Source organism: Pararge aegeria, chromosome 15, assembly GCF_905163445.1.
Source record: "Pararge aegeria chromosome 15, ilParAegt1.1, whole genome shotgun sequence".
Classification (NCBI taxonomy): Eukaryota; Metazoa; Arthropoda; class Insecta; order Lepidoptera; family Nymphalidae; genus Pararge; species Pararge aegeria.
This window is the reverse complement of record NC_053194.1, coordinates 5,356,359-5,383,550: the sequence shown is the minus strand read 5'-3', so window position 1 is coordinate 5,383,550 and position 27,192 is coordinate 5,356,359. Positions and strand designations below refer to the sequence as shown.

General features: G+C 34.5%; 1 protein-coding gene across 1 annotated transcript; it reads right to left on the bottom strand.

Annotated features, from left to right (window-relative positions):
* Positions 1 to 5,872: 5,872 nt before the first annotated feature.
* LOC120630108 lies at positions 5,873 to 16,283 on the bottom strand. The gene is made up of 3 exons (XM_039899260.1): positions 16,040 to 16,283; positions 13,532 to 13,911; positions 5,873 to 6,901 (listed from the first exon to the last, which is right to left on the bottom strand). Exons 1-3 carry the CDS (start codon positions 16,056 to 16,058, stop codon positions 6,443 to 6,445), a joined length of 858 nt encoding a protein of 285 aa, XP_039755194.1. The 5' UTR covers positions 16,059 to 16,283; the 3' UTR covers positions 5,873 to 6,442.
* Positions 16,284 to 27,192: the final 10,909 nt, after the last annotated feature.

Here is a 27,192-nt window from a genome sequence, read left to right as displayed (position 1 = left end):
GATAACTAAGAAACTTATGTTCAAGGACACTTTACTAGTTTAATCATTAGGTAGGTAGTCGGTAGGTTGGTATTGTTCCTCTGTTGTTTACCGTTGGATAGACAATCAAAAGGCCCTGTTAACAGAGCGTGTAGGAAACTTATAAAAAAACGTCATTAACCTGGTTTTCATGGATAACTGGCCAATGAATAGTAATTTTGTGAAGTAATTCTAGTTAACAATTTGTAGTTTAACCTAATGCAGGGTGCGTATCTGCTTTCCTTGATGCCGATTCTGTTACAGTCACTTAATTCCGAACTGAACTAAATTGACAGATGTTAATTCGAAAACTTTAAATTTTGTGTAGTTTGGAGATGGTTTACACTGGTGATTACATTAATTCTTATGTACCTACACAAATATCTGAATTAAAACTGACATTAAAACTGATTTGACAAAATAGTGCTATCGTTTTCCAGGGGATAAGGTGTGAAAGTACAGCACGACTTTAGAAACTGGATGAATATAGTGTAGTGTAGTGTTTTGGTACCTATAAGATGTCTACATATACCTAAATTTAGTAAGTTATTAAATTTTTTCTTGGTATTAGCGCTAGATTTATTAGTGTAAGAGGCCTTTGGTAAACCAAAAAAATAAATACCCAATTATTAATCTGCAAAGAGCCATTAATGTAACTAACTGAATTTTAGAGTAGGTATAGGTATTTGACTGACACATAGACAGTCAAAGTGGTTTGGGGTTGTCAAATTTTGACATTTGGTTCTCTATACAAAAATTAAAGATTTACGGTCACGTGGTTGTGGCGCCGCGGCTTTATGGTTATCTGTTAACGTGCATACCTACCTAGGCTGCAGCGCGTAGTGTAACTCAAGAAGTTAAAAAGTTAAAGACAACTTTGGAGTTAAGTGATTCTGTCAAATTTGTATGAAGATGGCAAATTTTGACATTTGGAGCAGCATTAAACATGACAGGCTAGGCAGAAGTGATTACAGGTCCTAAGCCAAGATTGCGGGCCTTAGACCTTTAGTTGCTTTACTTTCAGCGACGAAGGGATGAAAACGTTAATTACCAGAGTTGGCACCCGATCAACTTATATTTTTTTATTATTTTTTTTCTTTATTACACATATATTATTTGGATATTATTTCCACTTGTGCGCCAGTGCTCTGAGAGTTGATAAAGCTGTGGGAGAATATACATTTTTATCCTTACACCGGTGAGATAATTGTCTCCTGCCCATGCTAGCCGTGCACGGAGCCAACAGCCATTATTTAAAAAAGACAATTTTATATGACAAATCTTGATGTCTCTAAAATAAGGATCATAATTCTGAAACAAGGTTCATCAATATTAAAATAATACTCTTTAAGTGAAAGTACTGTAAGCCTCAAAAGTTATACGTAGGAAACGTGAGAAACCTAATTAAAATCAGCCCACAATACAGAGCACAGTAGTTATTTATGTGTTTTTTAATTCTCAATTTATAATTATCGATTTGGTGAGCTATCATTGTGGCAGTCTCAAAATTAACAAACTAAAGAAACCGTATACACATCTAATATTGAAGCGTCAAAAACCACTCCGCTTTAGTAGTGTTTCTCGAACAAGCAGTTAGTAACTTCATTCCATTTAGCAGTTGGCAGTAATTATTTCCTCCTAATGTTCTAAATGTTTACCATAAACTGGGGAAAATGGGTTTGTGATCTAGCAAAATTCCCCGGGTATGAAGTGAGACGTGCGCGGGGCTTTTTCACTGTTGGACACAATGCACTGCATGCATCAATGGCTGAATGACGGTTCTGCATGTTCTGTGGTGGAAGTTTAAGAAATATTTTGGACGATTTATTTATATAATTAGACTAAACTACGAATTTAAATTAATTTAAAAAATATAATCGTTTCCCCACAGAAATTTATTATCAAATCAAAACCGTAAAAAACAGTAGAAAGATTATGTTACTCCTTAAACCCCAGCATGCCATTTATGTTTGATTGAGCCAAAATGTGATTGATTTTCCACAATATTTTTAAGTCGGTGCCAAGGAAAATGTCAAATTACTAAGTAGATATATTATATACTAGCGCCATCTGTCGGGCTGATTTGTGAATCTAAACCATTCAGGGTGCCACCCAAACGCATACCTAAAAATTCATTCAAATCGGTCCAGCCGTTTAGGAGGAGTTCAGTGACATACACACGCACACAAGAAATATACCTGTATATAAGATGGTATATAATATGTACACATATATATGATAAACATTATATCCGGTTCCCTTTTATATAGTAGCAAGGAAAGTATATAGTGGTTTTCTACATCTTACTTGGCATCGACTTAAAAATTTTGCAGAAAATATTTATTTGTTGCTTTTGAGCTGTATTAGAAAGTCGGTTGTTTTGTGTGTAGGTTTGCAATTATATCGAAGTTGTAATAGCCAAATGTCAATTACTAACCCCCTACTTATAACCTTTTCCAATATATTGCTTTTTCTGAATAATGGTTTAGGAGTACTCCCGTGATATCAAAATCAGCTCCTTTATTCGGTCGAGCATAAGTTGCCTACTCAAGTTACATTAAAAATTACTCAAATCGCTCTAGGTGTCTATAACATTTGAAGAGTTCCCTCGATTTTTCCTGGATCCCTCTAATAGATATTCACCAAATTAAAATGGGACCACCTAGTAAGTAGTATGAGGCATGAAATACCAAACAATAAAATAACCATCAAAATCGGTTTACAATTGGCGGATTATGTAGATACCTAATCCCGTAACAAATAACTTACTTAGTAATTTGACGGCCGATTGGCGCAGTTTGCAGCGACCCTGCTTTCTGAGCCCAATGCCGTGGGTTCGATTTCCACTACTGGAAAATGTTGTATATGTATATTCTAATTATTTGTGTATATAATTCATAAAAATATTCATCAGACATTTTAGTACCCATAACACAAGCTACGCTTACTTTGGGGCTAGATGGCGATGTGTGTATTGTCGTAGTATATTTATTTTATTTTATTTAAATATACAAAAAAACATTTTAATTGAAGAGCTTTTGCATTTATGAGTAAGCAAAAGCAAGTGCGTAAAGTGCAATAAGAAGAGATAGATTTAATCAAGTTAACAAGTTGGCGTTACGCTTTAAAGTTATAGCAAGAAAAACTTATTATTTGTTTAAATAATATTTTTTTAATTTGAGGCACATAAACCCATATACTAGCTTTTATATACAAAGAAATCTATAATTAAATGTATACATTGAAACTTACATCTAACTGAAATAGCTATTAAACTTATTTCAGATGTCATAGGACCTTAGTTTATTTTCTGTTTCTGTCTCGATGAACAGACAGCCAAGAGTCTGAAATAGGACTCAGCATACCTTCACAGACGACCTTGAGTATTCTTTTGTTACAGTTCCCAATCCTTTCCAAAAGGATTAAATTACCTTATAAATAAAATAATTGTCAATTAAGTAGGTAAATAATTTTTAAGAAGTTGTATTTTGGAACTTTTCCTATAAAGCGAGATTGATTAGAAAAAAAATTGTTTTAAATGGTGCTAGTTCATTGATTTATGTTTATTTTTAGCTAAATGACTAAGTCATATAATATTTTCCCTCTTAATTTTAAACGCATTAGGTAAAACCTCGGGGTGCAACTGTTCCTCTTACAGTTAAATACAATTTTAAAAATAGAACAGCATTAATAGCAAATCACAAATTGTTTACAATAATGAAACAATGAAAACCGGATCGTCTGGCGGCCTTCATACTTCACGCCCCGCGTTTCGTCAAGCACCTTCCGTCGACAATTGACTGCTGCTGGTGTCGCAAACGCCCGGCGCGGCGCTTGCATACTAAAACTAAAATCTATCTTGGTATTAAAAAAGTCTGCCTTACATATTTCATCTTACCTGAGTAGGTACTTACTCTAACCGCGACTATTTGCGTACAACTTCTAGGAATTACAACGTATAACATTTTTTCACTTCAAAATATAGGCAGAATTCTTTTTTAAATAGAGGTCATTGACTACTACTATTGGATTCATTTTTGCATCATTATTAGTCTATAAAAATTAACTGAAAAAGCCAAGAATCCAAAGCACGCAACTAATTATAAATTTATAGTTAATATTTGCCATCTATTGGTGAATTACCGAACTAAGTTTGTTACTATCTGTTAGATGGCGCTGTATTTATATACTACTAGTACCACCTATCGTCAAATATCGAACGCGAAAGTAATCGAAAATCCTATCGAGTTCAGCTACTGGTCACTAGATGACGCCACTTAAGTATAAAAAATAAATAAAATGAAGAAAGAAATCCAGTATATTTTTATAGTGTGAAATAATTTAATTTTGATGAAGCGGTGACAGCTTAGAGGGCTTCAGCTTCCCATGCGGTGAACCAAATTTAATCCGAAGGAACTCCAGCTTTTCGAAGCTCCTGAAAACTGTTCGCCTGAGAGTGTTCCTACCGATCCACACGTCAGGACCAGGACTTATGTCTTGCCGGTTTTGGGTTGAATATGATGAGGAATATTTGATTAATCTTCATCATCATCATGCTCAGGCTATATAGCTCCTCCTCTCTAGTAGAAAATAAGCCATTAGACCATATACCAGCCATGCTTTTGTCTTTAAGTACCTATTTGGTTATTTTTCATAACTTTTGAAAAGTGTAGTGCTAACGGCGCGGATAATGTTCGGTCAATAGGTATAAATACATACAATCGTTATGATATTAGATTTTCATACATATCATATCATCATCATCATATCAAGCCATGACCGGCCCGCTACAGGGCACGGGTTTCGTCCCACAATGTGAAGGGGTTAAAGCCGTAGTCCACCACGATGGCCAAGTGCGGATTTTTTACTTACGTTTATAGTTATATTTTTAGTTACGTCGAACTCTCAGGCATGCAGGTTTTGCTCACGATGTTTTTCTTAAACCAAGTGATAATTTAATTAAATAAAGACCCATAACTTAGAAAAGTTGGAGGAGCGTGCTGGGATTCGAACTCGGCTCCACGAAAGTGAAGACGAGCTCGTGCCCTATGGGCTATCACCTCTTTATACATATAGGTATACTATTAGATACGTTAGATTCTTCAGTCAAACTAAAATTAAGTACAAAACTACTAACCTATAGTTTTATTTTACTTTCCGCCTTTAAACCTTTTTCATTTGGTTGATATGATGAAGAGGATGTATTATTAAACAACGATGTGACTGTGTGTCTGGTACATTTATCGGTTTCCATTTTTCCTGACAGGCTAACTTTTATGCGGTTTTATACTCTAAATGTAGGGACAGTAAAATATTTGGGCAGTAGTACAGAAACCTCATTCAGCCACTAGTAGTGTAGTATGTCCAATAGCAGTAAAACGCCCAGCGCACGTCTCGCTTCAATCCGCGGAATGTTGCTAGCTCAAAAACTTTTTCTCATTTTCCCTCCCTTTAATTCTATGTAGGGGAATAGCAATGGTATGTTATTTCTATTAACTTACTTCTTATTCTTACTGGTAATAAAATGGAATAACCATATTAATTCGGATGGGGTTTTTTGTATGACAGGAAAATCTTAGAGCAGCTTTCTAGATAACAATAATTATGGGTCATATTTATAATAATATGCTGTAGAGAATTTAGGTTTTGTCGTGGGTTTCAATTATTTTTGCCCACTTTAATAAAACAAATTAATGTTTTTGACTCAACTTGACTGAAATTTCGAATTAAAGACGTTATATTCAAAAAGAGCCTTGATCAAACATTAAACGAAATAAGTATAGATAAAAGAAACAAAAAAACAATGAGATAGAATTTTAAAAATTATATTTTATTTCTTAAGTCTGTTATTTTCATTTGCAGTAACAAAATTACAAATATTGTAAAGCTATGTACACAATGTCGGTGAAATTCACGTGGTATCAGTTCGTTTATTACAAACTAACGGCATATTTTCCTTAATCTAAGTAACATAAATAAGCACCTTAACTAATAGGCTAGAAGTCTTTCTTTCCTAAAACGGCAACAATTGCCCGCTAGTAATACTTATTGAGCTTAAGAAAAAATTAAAATCATTCTAAAATAGATCAAAATAAATATTAAACATAAGAGAAAATAAATTATAGGACAGATACAAAAACAAATATTTACACAGGGATAGTAAAATTTTCAAGAGCTTAAGTACAAATGGATGTGCAGAGGAACTTATTAAATACATTCAATAAATTAATATCTATCAACTAAAAATACTAAATATCACAGAGAAAGTACCCATTACTTAATCAACTTAACGTATCGTCAACTATTTCATAATAACCAACGTCTCACGTATTAGAGAGCTTATTCTTAGTCTAACAATAAATAAGTACGGACCAGCGACAAATGGAAATGGAAATAAATAGTTTTACATTACAAACTAGGAAACTCAGCTTGTTAAAGATACGTTCCTATTGTTTTTAAACCGTTTGTTGCCGAGTTTTTCCTTCATTTTCGCGTGGAACGCTGCGCATTTCTTATCCGCCTTCTTGTTGAGTGGACACCTAAATTCTGAATACCAATTGTTAAGAAGGTTGCCGTAACCTCTGAAAGCTATGTAGTCGTTTTTAAGGCACTGCGTCGCGTCAACTTTAGTCTTTAAAGTTTCAAGTTTCATGCGACTTTCGTCGAAAGGAGGTATCTGCATCTTCACTGCGACCATGTTCTCTTGTATTTCGGCGATGGTGCTAAATAATTTCGCCAATGTATTCGAGAGCAGGTTCTGTCGGACAATAATGTAGTTTGTGAACGAATGATCCCACGATTCCAGCTGCACATTGTCAAGACGCTTGAATAAAACTTCGTATTCCTTGAGAGTTTTGTACAGCTTCGGCATAAGGTATGTGAACTGTAACAAAAGAACATTAAGGTTAATTTTTTTGTGACCCTGCTTTCTGAGTGGCCGTGGGTTCGTGGTTCCCACAACTGGAAGATGTTTGTGTGATGAACATGAATGTTTTTCAGTGATTGGGTGTTCATCTGTGTATTAAAAAGTATTTATGTATATTATTCATAAAAATATTCAAGTCATATTAGCACAAGCTACACGCTTACTTTGTGGCTAGATGGCGATGTGTGTATTGTCGTAGTATATTTATTTATTTATTTTATTTCTTGTACATGAAATTGTATTTTGAGGTTTGGAGTTTAAAGCTGTAAGGAACAGCTAGTTTAAGATAATCAATAAAATGAACTAAAACTGAAGTTTTTGTTATAAGGTATAGTCAAACAGCTATAATGCCGTAAGTGCTAAACATAAAATAGTTCTGATTGTTGACACCGATTAATATAGCGTGAGGATATTAAGTTAGAATTAATATAGAATTGATATTGCGAATAGTTCGAGACGCTGCCAATTTGTGTCGAGGCTGTATAATCCATAAGTATTTGTGATTGTATGAGTTTATCTATCTTGACATTATGAAGGAACCACGGATTATTGGATAAAGGATACATGTTAAAGACATGACAATAGACCTAGACTGTACAATTTAATACGTTAAAAATTTGGTATTTCTGACTGAAGTCAATTGCAACCTGAAAATAATTATTTTGAGATCAAAAAGTACCAAAAAAATTTGATCTTATAGACAATGTATACAATAAATAATAATGTAATAAACCTGAGTTAAAAATTATATGCATCTAGTATATTTCAAGACACAAATCTCAGGAACTACTAGAGGAAACCACGGGACACAGAATTAATAACAAGGAAATAGGTTAAGTCTCTTATTTATCAGTTCAAATTGAATCAATTATGTGATAATAGGTAAATTGTTTCGATGAATTAATTAATATCTGTGGTAAAACGACCTTAGTGTGTTCTTAGTATGTAATGCATTTATTCAATAGATATTTTGTTACTAACTATAAGTTACTTAAACAATTTATTGGAAAACTGTTATAAAACTTTTGCGACATTAAAAGGTACTACTTGTTTTCTTTGTTTGAATGATTCTTACGTAATGCTACAAATACGTGTTTAACCTACGACAATGTGATTGTCAGTACAGATTTCTGTACCACATTTATAGATACCTACGTACCTAAGTTAACTAGATAGGCCAGTTTTACTATGTGGCAAAATTATCTAGAATTTTCTCTAAATTACAAACAGGAAATCGGATTATTGTGTGGATGTTAGATCAATAGCATGAACTTGAATATCGTGGATATAAAATAGGTTGTTTGAGATGTTGAGATTATGTACCTCTTTTTTATTGACCGTCACAACGCATAAAAAAATAAATTAAAATACATGATTATTATTATCCAATAATCGATAATTTCTAAATTATCTTCACTAAAGCATTGGATAAGATGGACCTAACATTATATTCATCTCTTACTTCTTCTTCAATTATATAACCAAAACAAACTCGCCAATCAGCTCTTAGGCAAATTTGTTTACTACCAGTAATGTGTTATAACTGAGTGTATTTCTGATCATGACTTTGCAAACTTCGTAGGTAAATAAATATATTTAACAGTAAAGCAAAATTCATGATTACGGAATAATATGTAAGGGAGGAAAATATTGAGGTATTTCGTTTAAGTACATTTAAATGCCTACCTATACGCCATAGGGACATTAAAACATCATTATATCAAATATTGTGGACATATATATTTTGTAGGAATTTCCAAATAGCGCGGTTTCGTGCTTGTGTACAATATTTGTTATAGCTACGTAATACTACGTATTACCTCAATGGGAAATTACGTCATCGTCTGAAAGAGTAATATTTTCATGCTACATGAATGAATGTACTGGAGTGTGACTGGACTCATTCATGATTCCGGGAATGATATTGTGAAGCGCCACTTGTAACTAACGTATGTACCTTCTCGTAAACGATAGCTGGATCTTCTGAAATACTTGTGAATGGACCTGACTCATTAATTATAGTAGCCGCGGATGATGAGTAGTACAGCGCATCTATTATTGTAAATTGTAATTAATTTGACTTCCGTTTATGTTTCATACATAAACTATCTGTTTTATTATTTTTTTTATTAAATTTCGGGAAATAGTATGAGTATTAAAAATGTTGTTAAATTCAATTACTATAGGGTTGTTAAAGTGTTTAACTAATAGGCGATAATGCGTTTAACAGCTACATCGATTAAGAGATACGTAATCATCGTCGGGATATTGGATTTTTTGGAGTTTTTCATAGACATTCTTAGTACTGGAGTAGCGTTGTAGAACAGCTAAACCATTCTCTTTCCTTTAACTAATATGATTATAATCGTTAAAAACCTCTTACCCTCATTGGTGCGCCACGTTTTGCATCGATACCGAAACAATATAGTCCTTTCTATCGCAAGTGTGAGTGACATTACCATTAGAACAAAGCCATACCGGTCAAAGGAGGAAATTCATACCTGTCAATGTAGGCTTCCTAATGTGGGTCAAGAGTAATAAATAAAGTTAGGATCTTTAAGCTTAGTCAGGGATCCGCTGACTAAACAATCGGCCCTAAAATCAATCGTAAACCCTTTTACAGTGTCATAAAATCAGTTGGCTTAGAGCTTTCCATCCACAATTGTGAATGTGACGGCGAATTGTGGACGATAATAAACGCGAGCAAATATGGCGTCGCTTAAACTAAGCTGAAAACCCGACAATAAGCAATACTTTAGCCTTAAAGCGCTGGCTCTAACTTGAACGTGTTGGGGACAACGGAACTCGCTGGGATCACAAGCCGGCATTCGTCTCACTTGGACAAATAATGTGTTTTTAACATTTCGTGTTGTTTTGTTAAATCGTAAATACTGAGCAAACACTAACTAACGTGGCTTAGCGCTTGTCAGCGTGAAAGTGTTCGAGGTTGACACCTGTGGAATGTCTGCGCTTTAGGCTGGGAATAGACGTCTGATTTTTAGTGTCGCTTATCGGATTTGGGTGGCGAGTGTGAGATTTACACCCAATGTTTACTCATTCTATCGCGTGAAAGTTATGTAAGTTTTATATGTTATCTAAAGAGGGCCATTTAGTGACAGTACTGTTTTGCAATATCGTAACTAGATTGCATTCCATTAACTCGTAGTTAACTTTTACGCGGTCGAATAAGTAAACATCGTAGGTAGAAAATCTCAAGCATCGCACTAACATCAGACATTGTTGGATCAATTAATTAGGCTATTGGATTCCCACAGCTGGGAAGAGGCCTCCTATCTCATAGGAGAGAGGCTGATAAGGCAGCTTTGGTTGGCAATTTTTATCAAATGCTACAGATGTGATGATAACCAGGACTGACAGCCTAACGACAGCTCTTTAAGGCACTCGAGTGGATAACGCATGTTTCCTAATTTCGGGGAGTTACTTAAAATAAAAAAAATCATCTTCTTGTTCTTCTACTAATTGTTTTCTCACCAACACCGACAGTCTTAAAGTCTAGGAAGTATATTGATAAATTTTACCATATGCTAGGTCTAAAAGGTCTACCAAATACCCGAATAAAATATTCGCTTAAAAAAACACGCCCAAGTATGCAATGCGTATCAAAACAAGCAAGAGATTCTCATAATTTTTTTGTTGCCTTTACAAAATTATAAAAGTGCAATAAGGGAGTTATTGGCCTTAAGTTATTGGTCTTAAGTTAAGCCTTCAGTTTTAACGTCTCATTTAAGCTGTATTTAATTTTTAAATTGTTCGTAAGTCAACTAAGGCCGAGCGATGCTAAGATCACTTGAATTCTAACGCTTTCCTTTGCCCAAAGTCAAATATTTGAATTTCTTAAGTGGGCATGCATTGACAACTGTTGAAACATACACAGAAATATTTAATATTCATTGACATGGATACTGGGCGTCTCTACACTCGCATGTTAGAAATTAATTTATCCAAATGCAGAGGAAAAGGTAAGTGTAGAGAACGCACGATAGAGAAGCGAAACAAAGTCATGATACGAGTATCTGCATTTGACGTGCGGTACCGACGTACCGTGTCTGGGAAAACCTAACGTAATCTGGCTAAGCTTCGTCAAAATTTTGCGCGCTTTGTTCCGCTTTGATGACCTTTTATCATCCGTCCTGGTCTGTCCCATTACTGCCTATACTCCAATAATCATTTATCAATGTAAACGTTTACATGCATATATTAAATTAATATAGCTATTATACCTGATATGTGGATTTGAAAACGTGTAATTAGATTTAAGTTAACCAATTTATAAACAGTATTTACAGTGTAACGATTGGTTTTCAATTAAAAGTGAAATAAAATAAAGAAAAGGGCCAATAATTGTTAGGTTAGTAACCTACCTATTTTGAGTTCAAAAGAATGGTATAGAATTTTTTGGTTTGAGGCACGGAACTTTGAAAGCAGGTCTTGGATCTGAATTCTAAATGAATAGCTCTTTGTTCAGCAATAGTCGAGCTTGTGGATGATAATAAATATAGAATTCCGAAGCCTGTAATAAGGTTACTTAATTTCCATCCCATTCGAAGATAAATTCACAAGTTAATATTCGGAGAAAATAAATAAGTGGATAAGGCGCGGGGCATAGTTGGAGACCCTCCGTATGTAAGGACATCGGACACCAAAAGTACACAAACCACACAGTTATTGACTGCCTCGCATTAACTTTTGTGTACTAATTAGTGGGTGTCCAATATGAATACATAATAGAAAGTCTTGTGGTCCAGATGTGTGTTCGGCAAATAATAAATGCTTTGAAAGCTCCGTTACAAAGCACTTATGGATTTTGTGCTTTACGCGGAGGTGGTTTGTTATATCTGTATGTCTAATGTTTGGTATGATTTAACGATATTAAATGGTATGCAAACACAAACGGTGTAAGTAAAGGCTGTATGAAACAATGAAGCTGAATACGAGTAAAACTTTTAAAGCTTATGATATACGTGCCGATATTAGAATGGTAATAAAAAGTGAGCTGTTGCCACAAATAAATTTGATCATTTTGTCTGACCTTTTTTTTCTCCACAAGTTAGCCCTTAACTGCAATCACACCTGATCGTTATTGATGATGTGCATGTGTAGCGTATGTATATATGTCAGTTATAAGTCATGCCAACGGCTTTCAAGCGACCAGGCCTAAGAAAATTCTGATATTATAAATTTCCAACCTGCTCCTGCCGGCGATCGGACCAGGACCTTCTGTCCCTCCTAATAAGATCACGGCGCTCATAACCATCAAGGTCGTCAAAAAACTTCATGGAATCGTATCGTTGTAGCGGTTTTTAACAATGCTTTTGTGTAATTAATGGACTGGTTATTTCATAGGTTTAAAGTTTACAATTGCAAACGTAATGCATCCCTTCGAACTCGGATATTAGATATCGTTCAGAGTATAAGGCGGCTATATACTAATATATACTTGTATACTGAATTACATGCTTGATCGATCAAAAGATCAAGAGCAAAGAATACATTTGATAAAAACTTATACTGACTTTTAAAACATACCTAATTATTTTCGATTAAAAAAAAATATATATTTTTTGAGAGGCTATTTGACTGAAGACTTCTTAACCGTTCATTTGAGATCGCGTGCGCGCAACGGAATCTGTCGGTGTCCATCTATGCAAATTCCTCGAAACATTTAACTGGATCCTTGTTTCGCGCTCCCACTTCGACTAAACAAAGCCAGCCTCACGTGAACTTTTTACTTTTTTTCTTATTAATATATTCACAAAGCGACTCGACATTTATTTGAGACAATCTCTCATCCTTATTGCAACCAGTTTTTAAATAAAAATATAAGTTAAAAATTCATGTTTATTTAGCTTCATTTAGGAAATATTCTTTCAAATTAACGGTCTCTAAAATGTTGCGTTCACTCAAAAAAACGATATTCAGCAGACTAAATGAAGCGATACCGATCAAAGGGGGAACCTAATAACGGTGTACAAAATGTTTAAAACCAATTTCCAAACGAAATGCGGCGAGGAAATTAAGGGTTTGCACATTTAGTTATTGCCCTTAAGTGCAATGTGAAGTAAATAAACGGGGTACAAAGGACGACCACATGTAATTTAGCTCAATGAAGCCCTATTTAAGCCGCTACGGTGAGATCGGGTACGCTCAATATTCTTTGTCTCAGACAAAGCAGAAATAAATTAAAATAATGTAAAAACACTGAACGGGTAACAAAAAGAGTGATGGGTTGGACCACCACACCCTCGAGACGCGAAATGATCGGCTACAGTAATTACACTGTCAGGCTGTTTAAAGCAAACTTCAAACATTAAAGGCGCCTTCAAATCATAAGTCTGCCTAAATGGTTATTCATCAGTCAACAAGACAGGACTTGATCGCAATATTGTTTAGTAAGAAAATAATAATAAAACAGATCACCTCTCGTTCAGAGATTGTGTTCTTGTTTTTCCGCAGGGTATATTAAAGGCGCCTTTAAATAATAAGTCTGCCTAAATGAATTGTTTCATCAGTCAATAAGACAATGATCGAAAAATTGTTTGGTATGAAAACAATAACGAAGAAGCTCACCTTTCGTTCAGAGATTGTTTTTCCATTTTTCCTCGGGGTTCTATAATCGTGGAAGTGGATGTCGACGAAGTTGACCGCTGGCAACCAACCGGGCATTCCGTCCCTGTACTCTCTAGTTTCATTTAAACGCTTCCGATCTTGGTCAAAGAACCTTTTTGTGTTACGTAATTTATGTTTGATTTTCCTTGTCGCGTTTCTGTATTGTTCAGTATTTGAGTTTTTTGGTCGTTTCAGCGTGTCGTCTTTGGTGATTTCGGCCATGCTGTCTGGTCGTCTTTGGTGCCGCCGCCTGTGTTCAACTGAACGAGCGTCGACCGGCGTCACACACATGGCTATCAGTATGACTACGGATACAGCTACCAAAAGCTTTTTGGGAAAACCTGCAACAATACAAACGTACCTATGTTTTATATTGACCTGAGATCAAAGTATTAAAAAATATGCAGACTACGCTTGTGATGCAAATTAATTCCAATAGTTGTTTGCCAACTGCTTTAATGAATGATTCAGCGAATACATTTTTAATAGAAAGTCTTACATTCATTAACTATTAAAGTGTAGACAAGAAATATTGTTGTACAAAGCAATGTCCACAGTTCACGCAAGCGACAGTATATTCCGATTAAGCGGGTGGGAGTCGTCTAGGAGTCACATAAAAAATAATAAGCTTCGTGATTATGGTAAACGCACTTCTACGACGTACATTTATTATATGCACAAAGTGCTCGTACAATCTTCATCTTCAGACTACTTTCTCGACGACCATTAGCCCCGGGTTGGGAGCCGCACGTGATTTTTTTTGATCAATTCCGTCAGTTGAGTGGACCAGTTTTTTGGCGTTGAAAAACGTGAATTTTGAGTAGCTTTTTGTAGTAAGCTATAAGTATTCAAGGTGCTATTGTGAAGAAATCATACATGTTCACTTCAATTTAGCGATGGGCCGTTATTGAGGGTTTTGATGTTTGCGCCTGCGTCATAAAACATATTTTATGTTCGAACAGACTTGTAATTCTACAGGCCGTTGTCGAACTTTTAAAAGAGAAACATCGCCAAGTTCGAAGCGCTAAGCTTTGTCTGCCTCAAGTGCTAAAACGTAGAAAGTTAACCCTTTTACAGCACTTTTGAACACAACATTTTATTGTGTGTACATCATAACAAAAGTTGAGTGAGACAAAGTAGCCAGTATCCCATCTGTGTGACAGCGAATTTTCCGACGGCGGTCAGTGGGAAATAAATTTAATGGAAGGATTAACTCGTTCAGAGAACATTCATTAAAATGCAAAACGTCACTATTAATACCATCGCTTATTATTAGTAGTTATAGGAACTTGTATTACTTATGTTACGTCAATCGAGGATAAGCTTATGGTCAGTGAATCATTAGGTCAATCCGTGTCGCTGACAATTGAATGTATGTTAAGTCAATACGGCCTTACTCGTATAGATAAAAATAGGCGATGCGCGAAATGTTGGTAAACTGCTAAGTGCCGAGGCTTACATTGCTACGTTTTTATATTCAGTAACCACATTGTTTGTGATCACTGACTTCTCTATCTATATCCAATGCATTGTCAAGATCAAACAATGCTTACGTATATTACCACGAAAACCTGGTACTAGGTTATACTTATTTTCCACTGGGATTTCCCGGCAATTATCGTTACACGGCGTACTGATTTTATGTCAACGTTCATCCTACATCCGATATTTTTTGTTAATACTAATGTGCGTCAGTTTAATTAATTCCAAAACTATAGACATGACTAATATAGAACCGAAGCAAATTGGGTACGTATAAAATAATTAGCGATGTCCAAAAAAGTATGCGAGGTAATCAATCGAGTTTGGAAGGTACAGTGCTCAGTATCGGATGTCATCGGGCGTTTCAGCGAAGAGTGCCTTTGATGGAGAGCCGACGATGGCATGTTGTACATTCCCACACGAATCGCTTCGTAGGCTATACCGAAGACTTTCTTGATTTGTATTGTTTAATTCCGAAAACGTTCATGAAACGAATAAGTTTGCTGATTTAAGAATAACATCTTATTGTTTTGTGTTATGATGGCCTACCTATTTGGTATAGGTACGTACCATTTACTCATGCTACTCTGGTTATTATTACAAAAATTATCTATTGACTTTTAATATTATTATTACTCCATTAAAATATCTTTTTGTCAATCAAATTATTAGCTATTTATTTTTTACTGTTTGGTGGGTATAGTATTGTTTAGTAATTTATTTCTCTTGGTTAATTTAATTAGTGGCATATATATCTGAGTCAATTAAAGTTTATTTGTTAAAGCAAGTTGTATTTAAAACACACAGTAAATAATGAAGACGAGACGTTGGTTTACATTTTGTGTGTTTATTATTTTCCGTTTTTCTTGTCCTACCGCCATGTGTCACGGATACGTCTAACGTGACACCATTGACCGGCATGAACCGGTGTCCGTCAAAAGTTATTTATTACACATAACATAAATAACAAATCGCAAAAACACACACCAGTTAAAAAGACATCCATGAACAGTGCATTGATGTAGCTCCTTTGGGCAAGTCCATATTCATTTGGCAATATAATTTCCGATTACCGTAACGATTGAAAATGTAAAATTAAATTGAAGAACTCCTAAAGCACTGACTGAAAACACTTGAATGACGAAAGCACTTGTTCACTAACTGAGGGCTTATTCAGGAATCACTGTTAAATGTTAGCTTATTTCGCACTCTTATTTGTGGGTTACGAAGTTTTGTCGAATGTCACTGAGAGCGAGGCCGAGGCAGGGAGCGAGTGCGAGACTGGCGCGCGAGCAGTCGTCGCTCGTTGAATGAGCACCGAAATGCGGCACCGTATATGAAATAGCCGGTCAAACTATGCGAAAACCCTTACACGCCCGTCGGAAAGCGAAGAACGACCCTCCCGGAGACGTCCTTTGTAACATTCGTTAAAAAGTTTTCTTTGCAATGAAATAAACAGGCGTCGACGGATATCTCGTATTTTGAGAATGTAATTTTTCCTGCATTTTGTGAAAGTTGCACCATTAACGGATATGAGTATATTATAGGATACATTGCGAAATCATTTAGTTTCTAGGCTCATCGAATAGATAAGATTATATTTAGAAAGCAAGATTTCAGCTCTTTTTTCAATAAATATAATGTAGGTATTTGTTTGCGAAAAAGGAGGTAATTATTAATGTGAATTACATAGTAACTTTACTGTTTTATACCAATTTAGAAATGAAAAAAAAAAAAATTATTCGACTTTGTGTATGAATTTAACGATTTCTATGGTTAAGTACCGTTGACCCGAGATGACGGATGGGCGACCTGACTACTATATTAATAAGCTTTTACTTTCTCTGCAAGGCGATATTCACGTAAATTTACAGCTTACTGATTTAAATAAAAACGTTAAACTATAATAGTGTTATTTGTTATGTTTATGTGGTGTACAATAAAAGTGTATTCATTCATTCATTCATTCATAGTGTTCGAATCTAAAGTTTTAGTTAGTAACCTTTGCACTTTCGAATGCCATGTATTTAGTTCCATGCGCATTTTGCGTGGAATATCGATTTCCCGCCTCCCTTGTACACTTTTCTGGATTTAATTTTCTCGTCAATCTTAAGGGATATGAAAACGCATTTTCCTTACGCATTTACGCGCATAACGAGCGACTTTTCAATCTTTTTAACTGGCTAAAGAAAAATAGATAGTCAATTTTTCTCGCTCACTATGAAACAAACACTTAAGTTTGTCTCATATAAAAAAATGCTTCCGTAGGTATATATGTACATATATATATACAATTTTTTTATACATATATAATTTTTTTTTAATAATAACTATAAATTGCAAAAAGTTGTTAATTGTGGTATTTTAACACAATTTGCATTTCTATGTACCTGATACTATTTTATGTACTTTTTGTCCATTGCGGGAAGAAATACTAAAAAAAAGGATTTTACATAATGTTCATACAAGTCCACGGGAACAGGACTATTAGCGTGAGGAATGCGATATTAGCAGGGTTCAGTTAATCATGTCATAAAAGTTTCATATAACGTTACTCTCCATGCCGTTCGCTTTCTACATCTTGTGCAAGTGAACAATTATTCGGTTAGACTTGGTGGTGATTCATCGATGAGTCTATCCTAAAGTGACTTTATCGGGCGTCGCAACTACAAGCACGTGTGAACCTGAACACCAACACAAATGTTTTAATCACCGGTAGATATAGAAAAGGCGATAATGCGCTAATTCTTTATCTATTGGTTCACAATTGCGTAATTTGGCGTGCGATTTGCGTCCCATGTATATACCTATATAGTCTACTTTTTGTGTGCCTCTAAATCTTTTTAATGTACCTAAAGTTTATTTACAAATTGGTAAGAAAATAAAAATAATGCACTCGCATAAAAAAAAATTGTGTTTGTCATTAATATTTTTAAACCTTACTTTACACTAAAACGTAATGATAAAATTACTTACATATACTCGTACTATATACGCTAGGATGAGAATAAGCTGTATTTGTAATGTTAATACACCTAATTAATATCCCACGGCTGGGAAAAGGCCCCTTGATATGAGAGGAAATATGAGTTTTGATATTTCACGCTGTTACAATGCGGGATTATATATAAGGGGTAATCGTAATGTAAATGTTTCAAATCAGAGATAATCTCCAAGATAAATATGTTTCATAGTTTCATAACCTTAAGTAATAAATAAATAGCAGGCAAGTAAACTAACAAGTAACTTTATGGTTGATTGTTTAACGTTTCCAATGAATATCGACAGCACCAAAGGAGCTACCATTGGGGTATATTTATCTACTCTTTGACTATTACATTGGTATTACATTTGCAAGTGTGCAGCATTAAATGATATAGCACTGGTAGAAGAAATACTAGACTTCCCAATATCATACCATCATCATCATCATGTCACCCATTAACCACTAAAAGGGGCTCCTCCCACAATGAGAAAGGTTTAGGCCGTGGTCCACCGCGTTGGCCCAATGCGGATTGGTGGACTCTTCACGCCTTTGGGAACATTATGGAGAACTCACGGGCATTCAGGTTTCCTCACGATTCTTTCCTTCACCGTTGAAGCATGTGATATTTTTATTAGTTAAAGAAAGTTAGGCTAATATCTCTTTCATGTGCAATGTCGAATGTCGTACCATGCAATAAAATAATTTATTTTATCGATGAAAGCTATAATTCTCGAGCAACATATCGCCATATCCATCGACACTCCATGAGAGTTATTCCATCAGTGATCTCAAGAGGAATATTTTTATATCATTTATGAACAGCATTATTAAATATGAAATCTAAATATCCTTTTAACTTTTTATAAAGCAAATATTTAACTCCGGTTACAATAAAAGTAATTTTACTTTTCTTTTTAGCGACGTCTGTCCTCGTGAACAGCAAACACGACGCGAAAAAGACCCCAAGGACTAAACGAGAAGGCAAACTAACTTTAAAAATAAAGAAAAAAAAACATGAAGGTATGGGAAAGACACTCGAGTTGGACATAGATAGTCGTACAGATTCACCTACGTCGCAACGAGGATGAACAAAGTATTCATAATATGTTACAGTTGTTACGTGACTGGGACCACATGAAAATAAATGCTACTAATACCACGTTGTAATACTGGTTATATTAGATTATTCCGTACTATATTGTGCTCGACTGTGGTTTGTGGTGTAAACGTTTGAACGAGCATCTCGAGTATTTACATTGACACGTTTTTTTGTCTCGTGGTTAACAAGGCGATGGCATTGTACCCAGCCGCATATTGATAGTGTCAATAGAGGATTATTATGCCCATGATTAATAACACTTCCCGAAAGTTATGCCTTGTTATTTGTATTTTTGAAATGTAGTTCAATGTGTGTACATAGTTGAGTATGCGATCAAAATGAAATTTATAGATTCTATTCTTCTGTACCTCATAATATACAAATAAAAATGGGATATATAAAATATCTGTTACATCGCATTTAATAATGCATAAAGCACATAAGAATCAAAAACTCGGTTGAATAACGTTATATGTATAAGCATAAATTTAGATTTTTTTTAATTATTTATAGTCAATTGCAAATATAAGTTTGATGACGAAAAATCATTTTTCACGCTTTCCATTAGATTTGCCATAATAGTACGGAGCCCTACAAGGGTCAAGTTTTACTTGCACTTGACCGTATTTTTTTAATAACAAACAATATTCTGAGGGCGTAATAGGACACGCAATTCATAATCGGATGAATTATTACGACAAATTGATTAATAATGAGTGAATACAGTTATTTTTTGCTCAAAGTACGTTAAGGAGATTCCCATCGAGATTCCTTGCGAGATGATGACACAGCTTTCGTCAATTTGTCGTTTTTATGCGAAAATGAGTATGTAATTAGTTTGAGTAGAGGCTTTTCCGGTCGGCAATTGTTTCTGTAAGTAACCGGATGGCCATTTTTTTATCATATTACGTCTTTAATGCAGAAGAAACCCGGTGAAAGTAATCATGGATAATTGAGGGATGAATTATTTTATCGGAAAACTGAAACACGTATTGAATATTGACGACCTTATTACAGTTAAAAAGTACATTCCATTATCTCTGGTTGTAAGCGTACCGCGTGGTCTTTTTTTTTGGTAAAAGGTTTGCCATTGACCGCGCTTGTTAATATTCTTCCCGGGAAAAAATTAGAGTTTAGGCTTTTTTTGACTAGTGCCAGTAAAGTTTTTGTTTAAAAAGTAAAATGAATTTAATTCTGTACATGTGACAAATCCAGGTGTTGGAATTTAGTAAAAAGTGTCTCGGTCGTTATTTTAAGACCAAAGATTAGGAACTTTTATACCAAGTATCATCTTATTTTTGGTTAAAATTTAGGTAGCCCACGTCAAAATAAATCTATATGCGAAGTATCACGTCAACCAGCTTGTCTTGCCCCGTGAAAGAAGGAAAAGCCAACACACGTATAATGATATAAATTTTGCTGGGGTGATTGTCTTAGTGATGAGTCAGGGATTTCCCAATTTTTCGCGGGACACGTCACTGTGAAAATCGTCTGAAAGCCCACAAGAGCGGTGTCGAGTCTCCGAATGAATTCTGTTACTCATGCATGTTGGAAGTTATATTATAGTGTAGATTGTTCAGTGTGATCATATACGAGTACGTTTACTAATGATTTTAGTCTAGTGAATGTACGCGAATCGTTAGTTTACAATATTTTACATCGATTTAATTTTTAATAACCATTTAAGTGGTTTAGAATCTAAAAAATAATTACGTAAGTACTTGAGGTTTTATTTAAAATAGTACTGGGGTTAAGTTTTTCCCTAATATACAACACAGTCATAAAAATATCTTCCTCAGCTAAATCAAACAGAATACCCAACATAGTTTCACTTAATTTAGGTTTACCGTAAACCTAGGCTTCCGCGCCTAAGCTTCACCATTCCGGTATTGTTCCCGCCACAATATAAATCATGCCTGCCCCTTACAATCCTAACTTATACTTTAACCCCAATACCATAGACTATGAAACTGTCAACAGACGCTACACGAAATGTTACTTAAAATCGTCTAGTGCTTGTAAATAATTGTAGGCTTAACTCTTTACTCGTTAAGTTTGCAGTAGAAAATTAAGTGTGAATAACCATATTGTTACAAAGCTTAAATGATGCTGCGTACATTTTTAATAAACGAGCTTCACCAAAACAAAGTAAAATTATCTAATATTATCGCGTTTGAAAATTGTACTAAATAGTTAAATAATTTATATTACTACGAGGTAAAATTAGGTCATCGATTAAATTCTATTATTCATTCGGCAAAAGTGTTATCACTTGCAATTACTGATGCACGCCTTTTGTTAATAAATCAGTTCTCTGATCCACTCACTTTTATTAATAGAATTAAGTTCATGTTTTTCCTACATCACTTTCAATAGTTGAGGAAAATTTACTTAACACATTATATGACTTTTAATGTATTTATAGACACGTACTGTGTTTGTAGGAAACAGGTGCTTCTCTTAAGGCAGGTCCACCGCAGAAGGTACAGCAGTCACTCATTGTATAATGTTTTTGTAAATAATATCACAGATTAATTATTCTTTGGTACAGATTGTCACTTGTCACTAATTTGCACTATTGCTATTTCAAAGTTACGCTTCTCGCACGCAACAGTTCATAATAAAAAACACAGATTTTATCTATGGTCGTATTTAAACAACGAACGTCTTCGCGGCTACCGCGTTCGGATTGCGTTCAGGCTGGTGGTTACGTTCAGTGGGCCGCGTTACGTGTAATGTATGTCCTGAACGGATTTCCACGGCTTTTATGTAGCTGGCCGGCGCTCCCGTGATAAAGGGTGCAAAAAACCGATTGTTTGCAGGAGGGCCCGCCATTACGTCACAAATTATTCGACGTCATCAGGACGTAAGCGCACACATGCTCTTGCGCAATGCCTTGTTCAAATAAATAGCATGTGTTCCTTAACCGGATCCTGGAGCGGTGTGAAAACGGCTTTTATCACTTGACTATCGCAATCCGGTAAAATACCACAAATAAAACATAATTAGGCAACCAAGTTTTTTTTAAATCACTGATATATTTTTTTAAATAAATTATTAATAAATTAATGAGATTTATAATTTTTATGAATTGAATTCAATTCATTTCATTTTTGAAAATTGAATGAATTTTTTAATGACAAGGTTGCTTGGAAGCATCCGGCTCCGCTTTCAGCTCTCACAAGATAGAAAAATGAATGTTAAAATGCAAAATGTAAATTGTTGATGTTGGAAAAGAGCAACTGCTGAGTTTCTTGCCGGCTTCTTCTCGGTAGAATCTGCCTTCCGAACCGGTGGTAGAATCACTACAAACAGACAGACTTGACGTTTCAAAAGTGCTTATATTAGGCCTACTTGAAATAAATGAATTTTGAATTTAATTTTTAATTATTACAAAATAAATTATTAATATTTTAATCTACGCTCTCTAACTTTATTTTCGTACGTTTCCAATAAAATAACATTTGAGTTAAGACTGTAGACCTCAGTATTATGATCTCATGTAATACTATAAACTTAAATCTTTAACACAATCTCGTGTTTAGCACCCAATGAATAGTGAAAGTTTCTTTAAGTACATTTTAGTTATGATTAATTATTTTTAAGAAAATTTAATATTTAATATTTTTAAATTCAAATGTGTTATTCCTTGTGATTTCTATATTTTAACACATTAAGTAACAATTAATATAATATATTTTAAATACTTACCTCTTGCGGTGAAAATTCGATGCGACTGGCGCAGTGGTAGTAATGATCATCTTTCAAGTATAGTTCTAATAAGTTGGGAATATTAACTGAAGAAAGTTAAGTACGTACGTAAGTAGAAATAAAATTCTGTTTCTAAATTTAAAAGTTATATTTATTTGTAGGTAAATCGTGTTCTTTTGTTGGTACACCTGAAAGCCATTAACCAATAAAAAAAAGAAGAAGAAGTAAACAACAATGAAGGTCGTGTTTTTGAATTTGGAGTTAGGATTGCCATTAGCAGAGTTATACAAACCGTCAATATAAGTCATGCAATTTAGAACTTTAAAATGAGAGCGTAAAGACGAAAATGTATAACACCTAATTACAGGTGTTCCAGATTAATCGATATACAAAAACTTCAAACGATGGCTCAAATATCCAAAACATTATAGAAAGATGTTTGACAGAGCATGGCCAATGTTACGTCAGTATTTTATAAAAGTGGTTCGAAGTATCCTACAACCTATTTTTGGGGATCAGTGAGTTTACCGTAGCATGTATAATTATTGTAATTATGCAAAAGTTTTATTGAAATATACTAGCTAATCCCTGCCCCCTAAGGGTGAATCAACCCTTTGTTATTTATCGGTTCTAGCGTGATGTTATTATTATTATTAGCCTATTATTTTCCGTTATATAAATAGGCTTATTAATTCCTAAATTCAAATCGTACTTGTAACATTTTTAAGGCGGTGCCATGTAAATTGTAAGAACTCGATGCAATTTTAATTCTTGTATCTCATATTTATATAAAAAGTTTGATTACCCACCGTTACAATAAACGAAATTGTTGTGATTGTAATTTTCATAGAAAGTCGTGGCCTTGAAAACATCTGGTCTTAATAAAATATTTTTCCAACATCTTTTTTCAATCGTCTGACAGTTTCAGTAGGCCTTTTTAGTAAAAAGTTAAGAATTTGTAAAAAAAGTTACACAAATTCTTCTGTTAAGGTTATGTAAAGTTGCGATGCTACTTAATATGGCTGACTAATAAGAAAATATTTTGATTATTCTTCTACAATTAACTGTGTGCCAAATTAACAAGTGTGCCTAGAAGTAACCTATTTCTGTTATTGTACATATGTTACTGACAACATACCTAATAGCTTAGGATTCTGGTATTGCCACCATCATTACTTTATTAGACTTCTCAAGAGGATTGGATTCAATCAGTATCACTTTGCTGTTACCAAAGCTTACTTATTTATTGGTTATTTCTAATAGAAGCCAATTTCTATCTTTGTGGCAAACGGATGGCGCTTATCCAAACTTCAAAGCGCAGCCAGTAGTTAGAGGAGTTCCTCAAGGATCCATACTAGGACCTCTGCTTTTTATTTCTACTCAGCAGACTTAATTAAAGCATTGCCAGTACAATCTGTACGCCGATGATTTACTTGTGTTTTATGTTGCTTAACGAATAAATGTGTTTACTTTCTTCCTTTTTTCATACCAGCCAGGAGTCAGAAAATTTACATTGTCCATTCGGTTGGCTTTGAGCCCGATAAGCAGTAAGACCCGGTTACTCTCACTAATGTGTGATATAACTCGCTTAAGCTCGTCAACCCGAATTTGTCCACATAAGTTCTCTCTTAGGCAAGACTGACGTTGGAAGCAAAATAAAAAATAAATTCACCTAGCTTTTTTCTAAAATCCTATTACATAACAGATACTTAACCGAATTACAAACGCCCGACTCAGACTATGTAGTAAACGTTTGATTAATCACAACTGCGGGAATGTCGCCATTATGGTGAAAATATCACGTGTTGTACAAAAATAGTACATTCAGCGAGTGCGTTCGAAGTCCATTTGCAATTTCAGTGGGGGTGTTGCATCCATCATCCCGCCTCCGAGAGAGTCCGCCTCTCAATTTAATCCCGAAATAGTCTCATTTGATTGGTTGCTCAAATAAGCCCTTCGCCTATTACGTACATACTGCTAGTGTATTTCGGTCTAAGTTTATATTTTGACTAGTTCCGGGAATTTTTAAGTTTAGTCTTCACGTTAAACTTGATTTTTTAATGGTTATACCGATTTCAGATCGCTCGTTCATTGTTATCTTACTATATATATATATATATATATCTAAAATGGCCTTCATTCATTCATTATTTTATCAGAATACATTAAGTTCAATACCTATATTTCACATCAATCACAAAAATCTATGTAGTGTAACTTATAAATTTATTTTTAATATATTATACGTATATAAAAACTAGCGGACTCAGCACACGTCGGTAAGCAAAGCTTATATTTATTTCATTTTTTAATAAACTACACCTGGTCCAGTGGTGTAAATTTTCTATCATAAAAATAGAAAAAATCTGGATAGGGACACCTGAATCACCTAGAGCGGTATGAAATATAGCGGATAGGTACGTATACATAAAAAATACATAAAAATCGGTAGATCCGTTCCGGTGGAGTATGACCACAAACACCGTGACACGAGATTTTAGAAGTTACTGATGAATAAAACTCTTAGATATACTCTAAGAGTTCAATCAAAATCATCCTTTATTTATTTTGCAAGTTTTATATTTTTTATATTGCCCATTCAAGGCCCTTGGGATTTTTCTGTATTACGTGACTCGTAACCATTGCAGAACCCATGTATTAAACCGGGTAGATTTCAGCGAATAAAACAGATGAAGTCCGGTGAAAACCCCAAGATTGCCGACTCATTGTCTATGCAAATCCGCATTTATGCTAATGCTGTCATTTCCGATTGTTCGCTGTGTTCAAAAGGCTTACTAATACACCTTCGTATTAATCATAGGAATTAACTCTCTATGCTAAAAACATTTTTTCATAATGGTCTTATCTATCCAATAATTGCTAAAGTCCAGTTATTTTATTTAAGTAAGAAATTGGTAAAGTATAAACAACAAAACCATTCATGAAAATATATTTCAAGTATATTCAACATTAAACAAACACTATTTATACTATATTTTTTTTTATTTTGTATTTTTATATAATAGAAAAGTATAAATTAGTAAACCTTGTATTTTGAAATTAATATTTGGGAATCCGCCATCGGATATAGGTCGCTTGTAGTGATTTTTGCAAACTAAATTATAGTAATGGATCTGCTTGCATGTTGAGGCCTGAAAAAGAATGAAGTGTTTATGAAAACAGTACGAGTAACTACTATTTATTATTATTGAGACGGCCGGCTGGCGTAGTGGGCAGCGACCCTTTATTCTGAGTGGCCGTGGGTTCGATTCCCACAACTGGAAAATGTTTGTGTGTTGAACGTGAATGTTTTTCAGTGTCTGGGTGTTTATCTGTATATTATAATTATTTATGTGTATTATATTCATAAAGATATTCATAACACAAGCTACGCTTTGGGGCTAGATGGCGATGTGTGTATTGTCGTAGTATATTATTATTTATTTTATAAGGAAACAAATGGATTGAAATGTTCGACCAAAAATACAACTAGAATTTCGTTGGAGTCTCAAAATTAAGGTTTGATATATGTTCGTGAATTTAAATTCTTCACATATGATTCGACAGCACCCTTTCTCAGTTAGTCATCTGGGTGATATTGGCCTATTCGTGGAAGCACGCAGGAATGTTAGAGGAAATACCATACCCGTCTGGTACCTCAGACAATACACCGAGCACTTCCAAAATTAACTTTATTTCTTCGTAATAGACATCAAAATCGAATTATCAGGATAAGAATTGGCGTGACTGACTAGAGGAATGCTGAGATATACGATAAATGAGATTTGAAGGGAGAATATGACGTAAGAGCTCTGAACGACGAGTAACGGTTAGGTCATAGTCACAACAGGGTACCTCAGACGTGGGTTCATTTCTCAAAAGTTAACACCTTGTATTGTTTTTTATTTTTCTTTTTACTCTAACAAGAATAATCGATATTATTATAAACCGACTTTTTGTGCAGTAAAAATAAGATCTGAGATCTATAAAGTTACTATAAACCCAAAAAATATAAGGATGATTGAAATTGTATATTATGTTATAACAAATTACCGAATGAAATCTTTGTGATGTTCTCAATTACTTCAAAATTATATAAGACGTAAGCTTATAGAAAAATCCTCTTGTAATATTGAGGATACATTTAATGTTAAAAAAGCTTGGGTATGAATTCCTGTAACTTCAAAGCTGAATATTAATTAACTGTGAGATGGTGATAAAAAAATACCCGGCTAAGTTTCTTGTGGCTCTTCTTAGACTGGAGCGTGTTTGGAACCCTCGTAGCTTTAGGTTTCAGTTGGTGAACTGTTTATCACATTCAGCTCACCATAATTATGTAAAGAT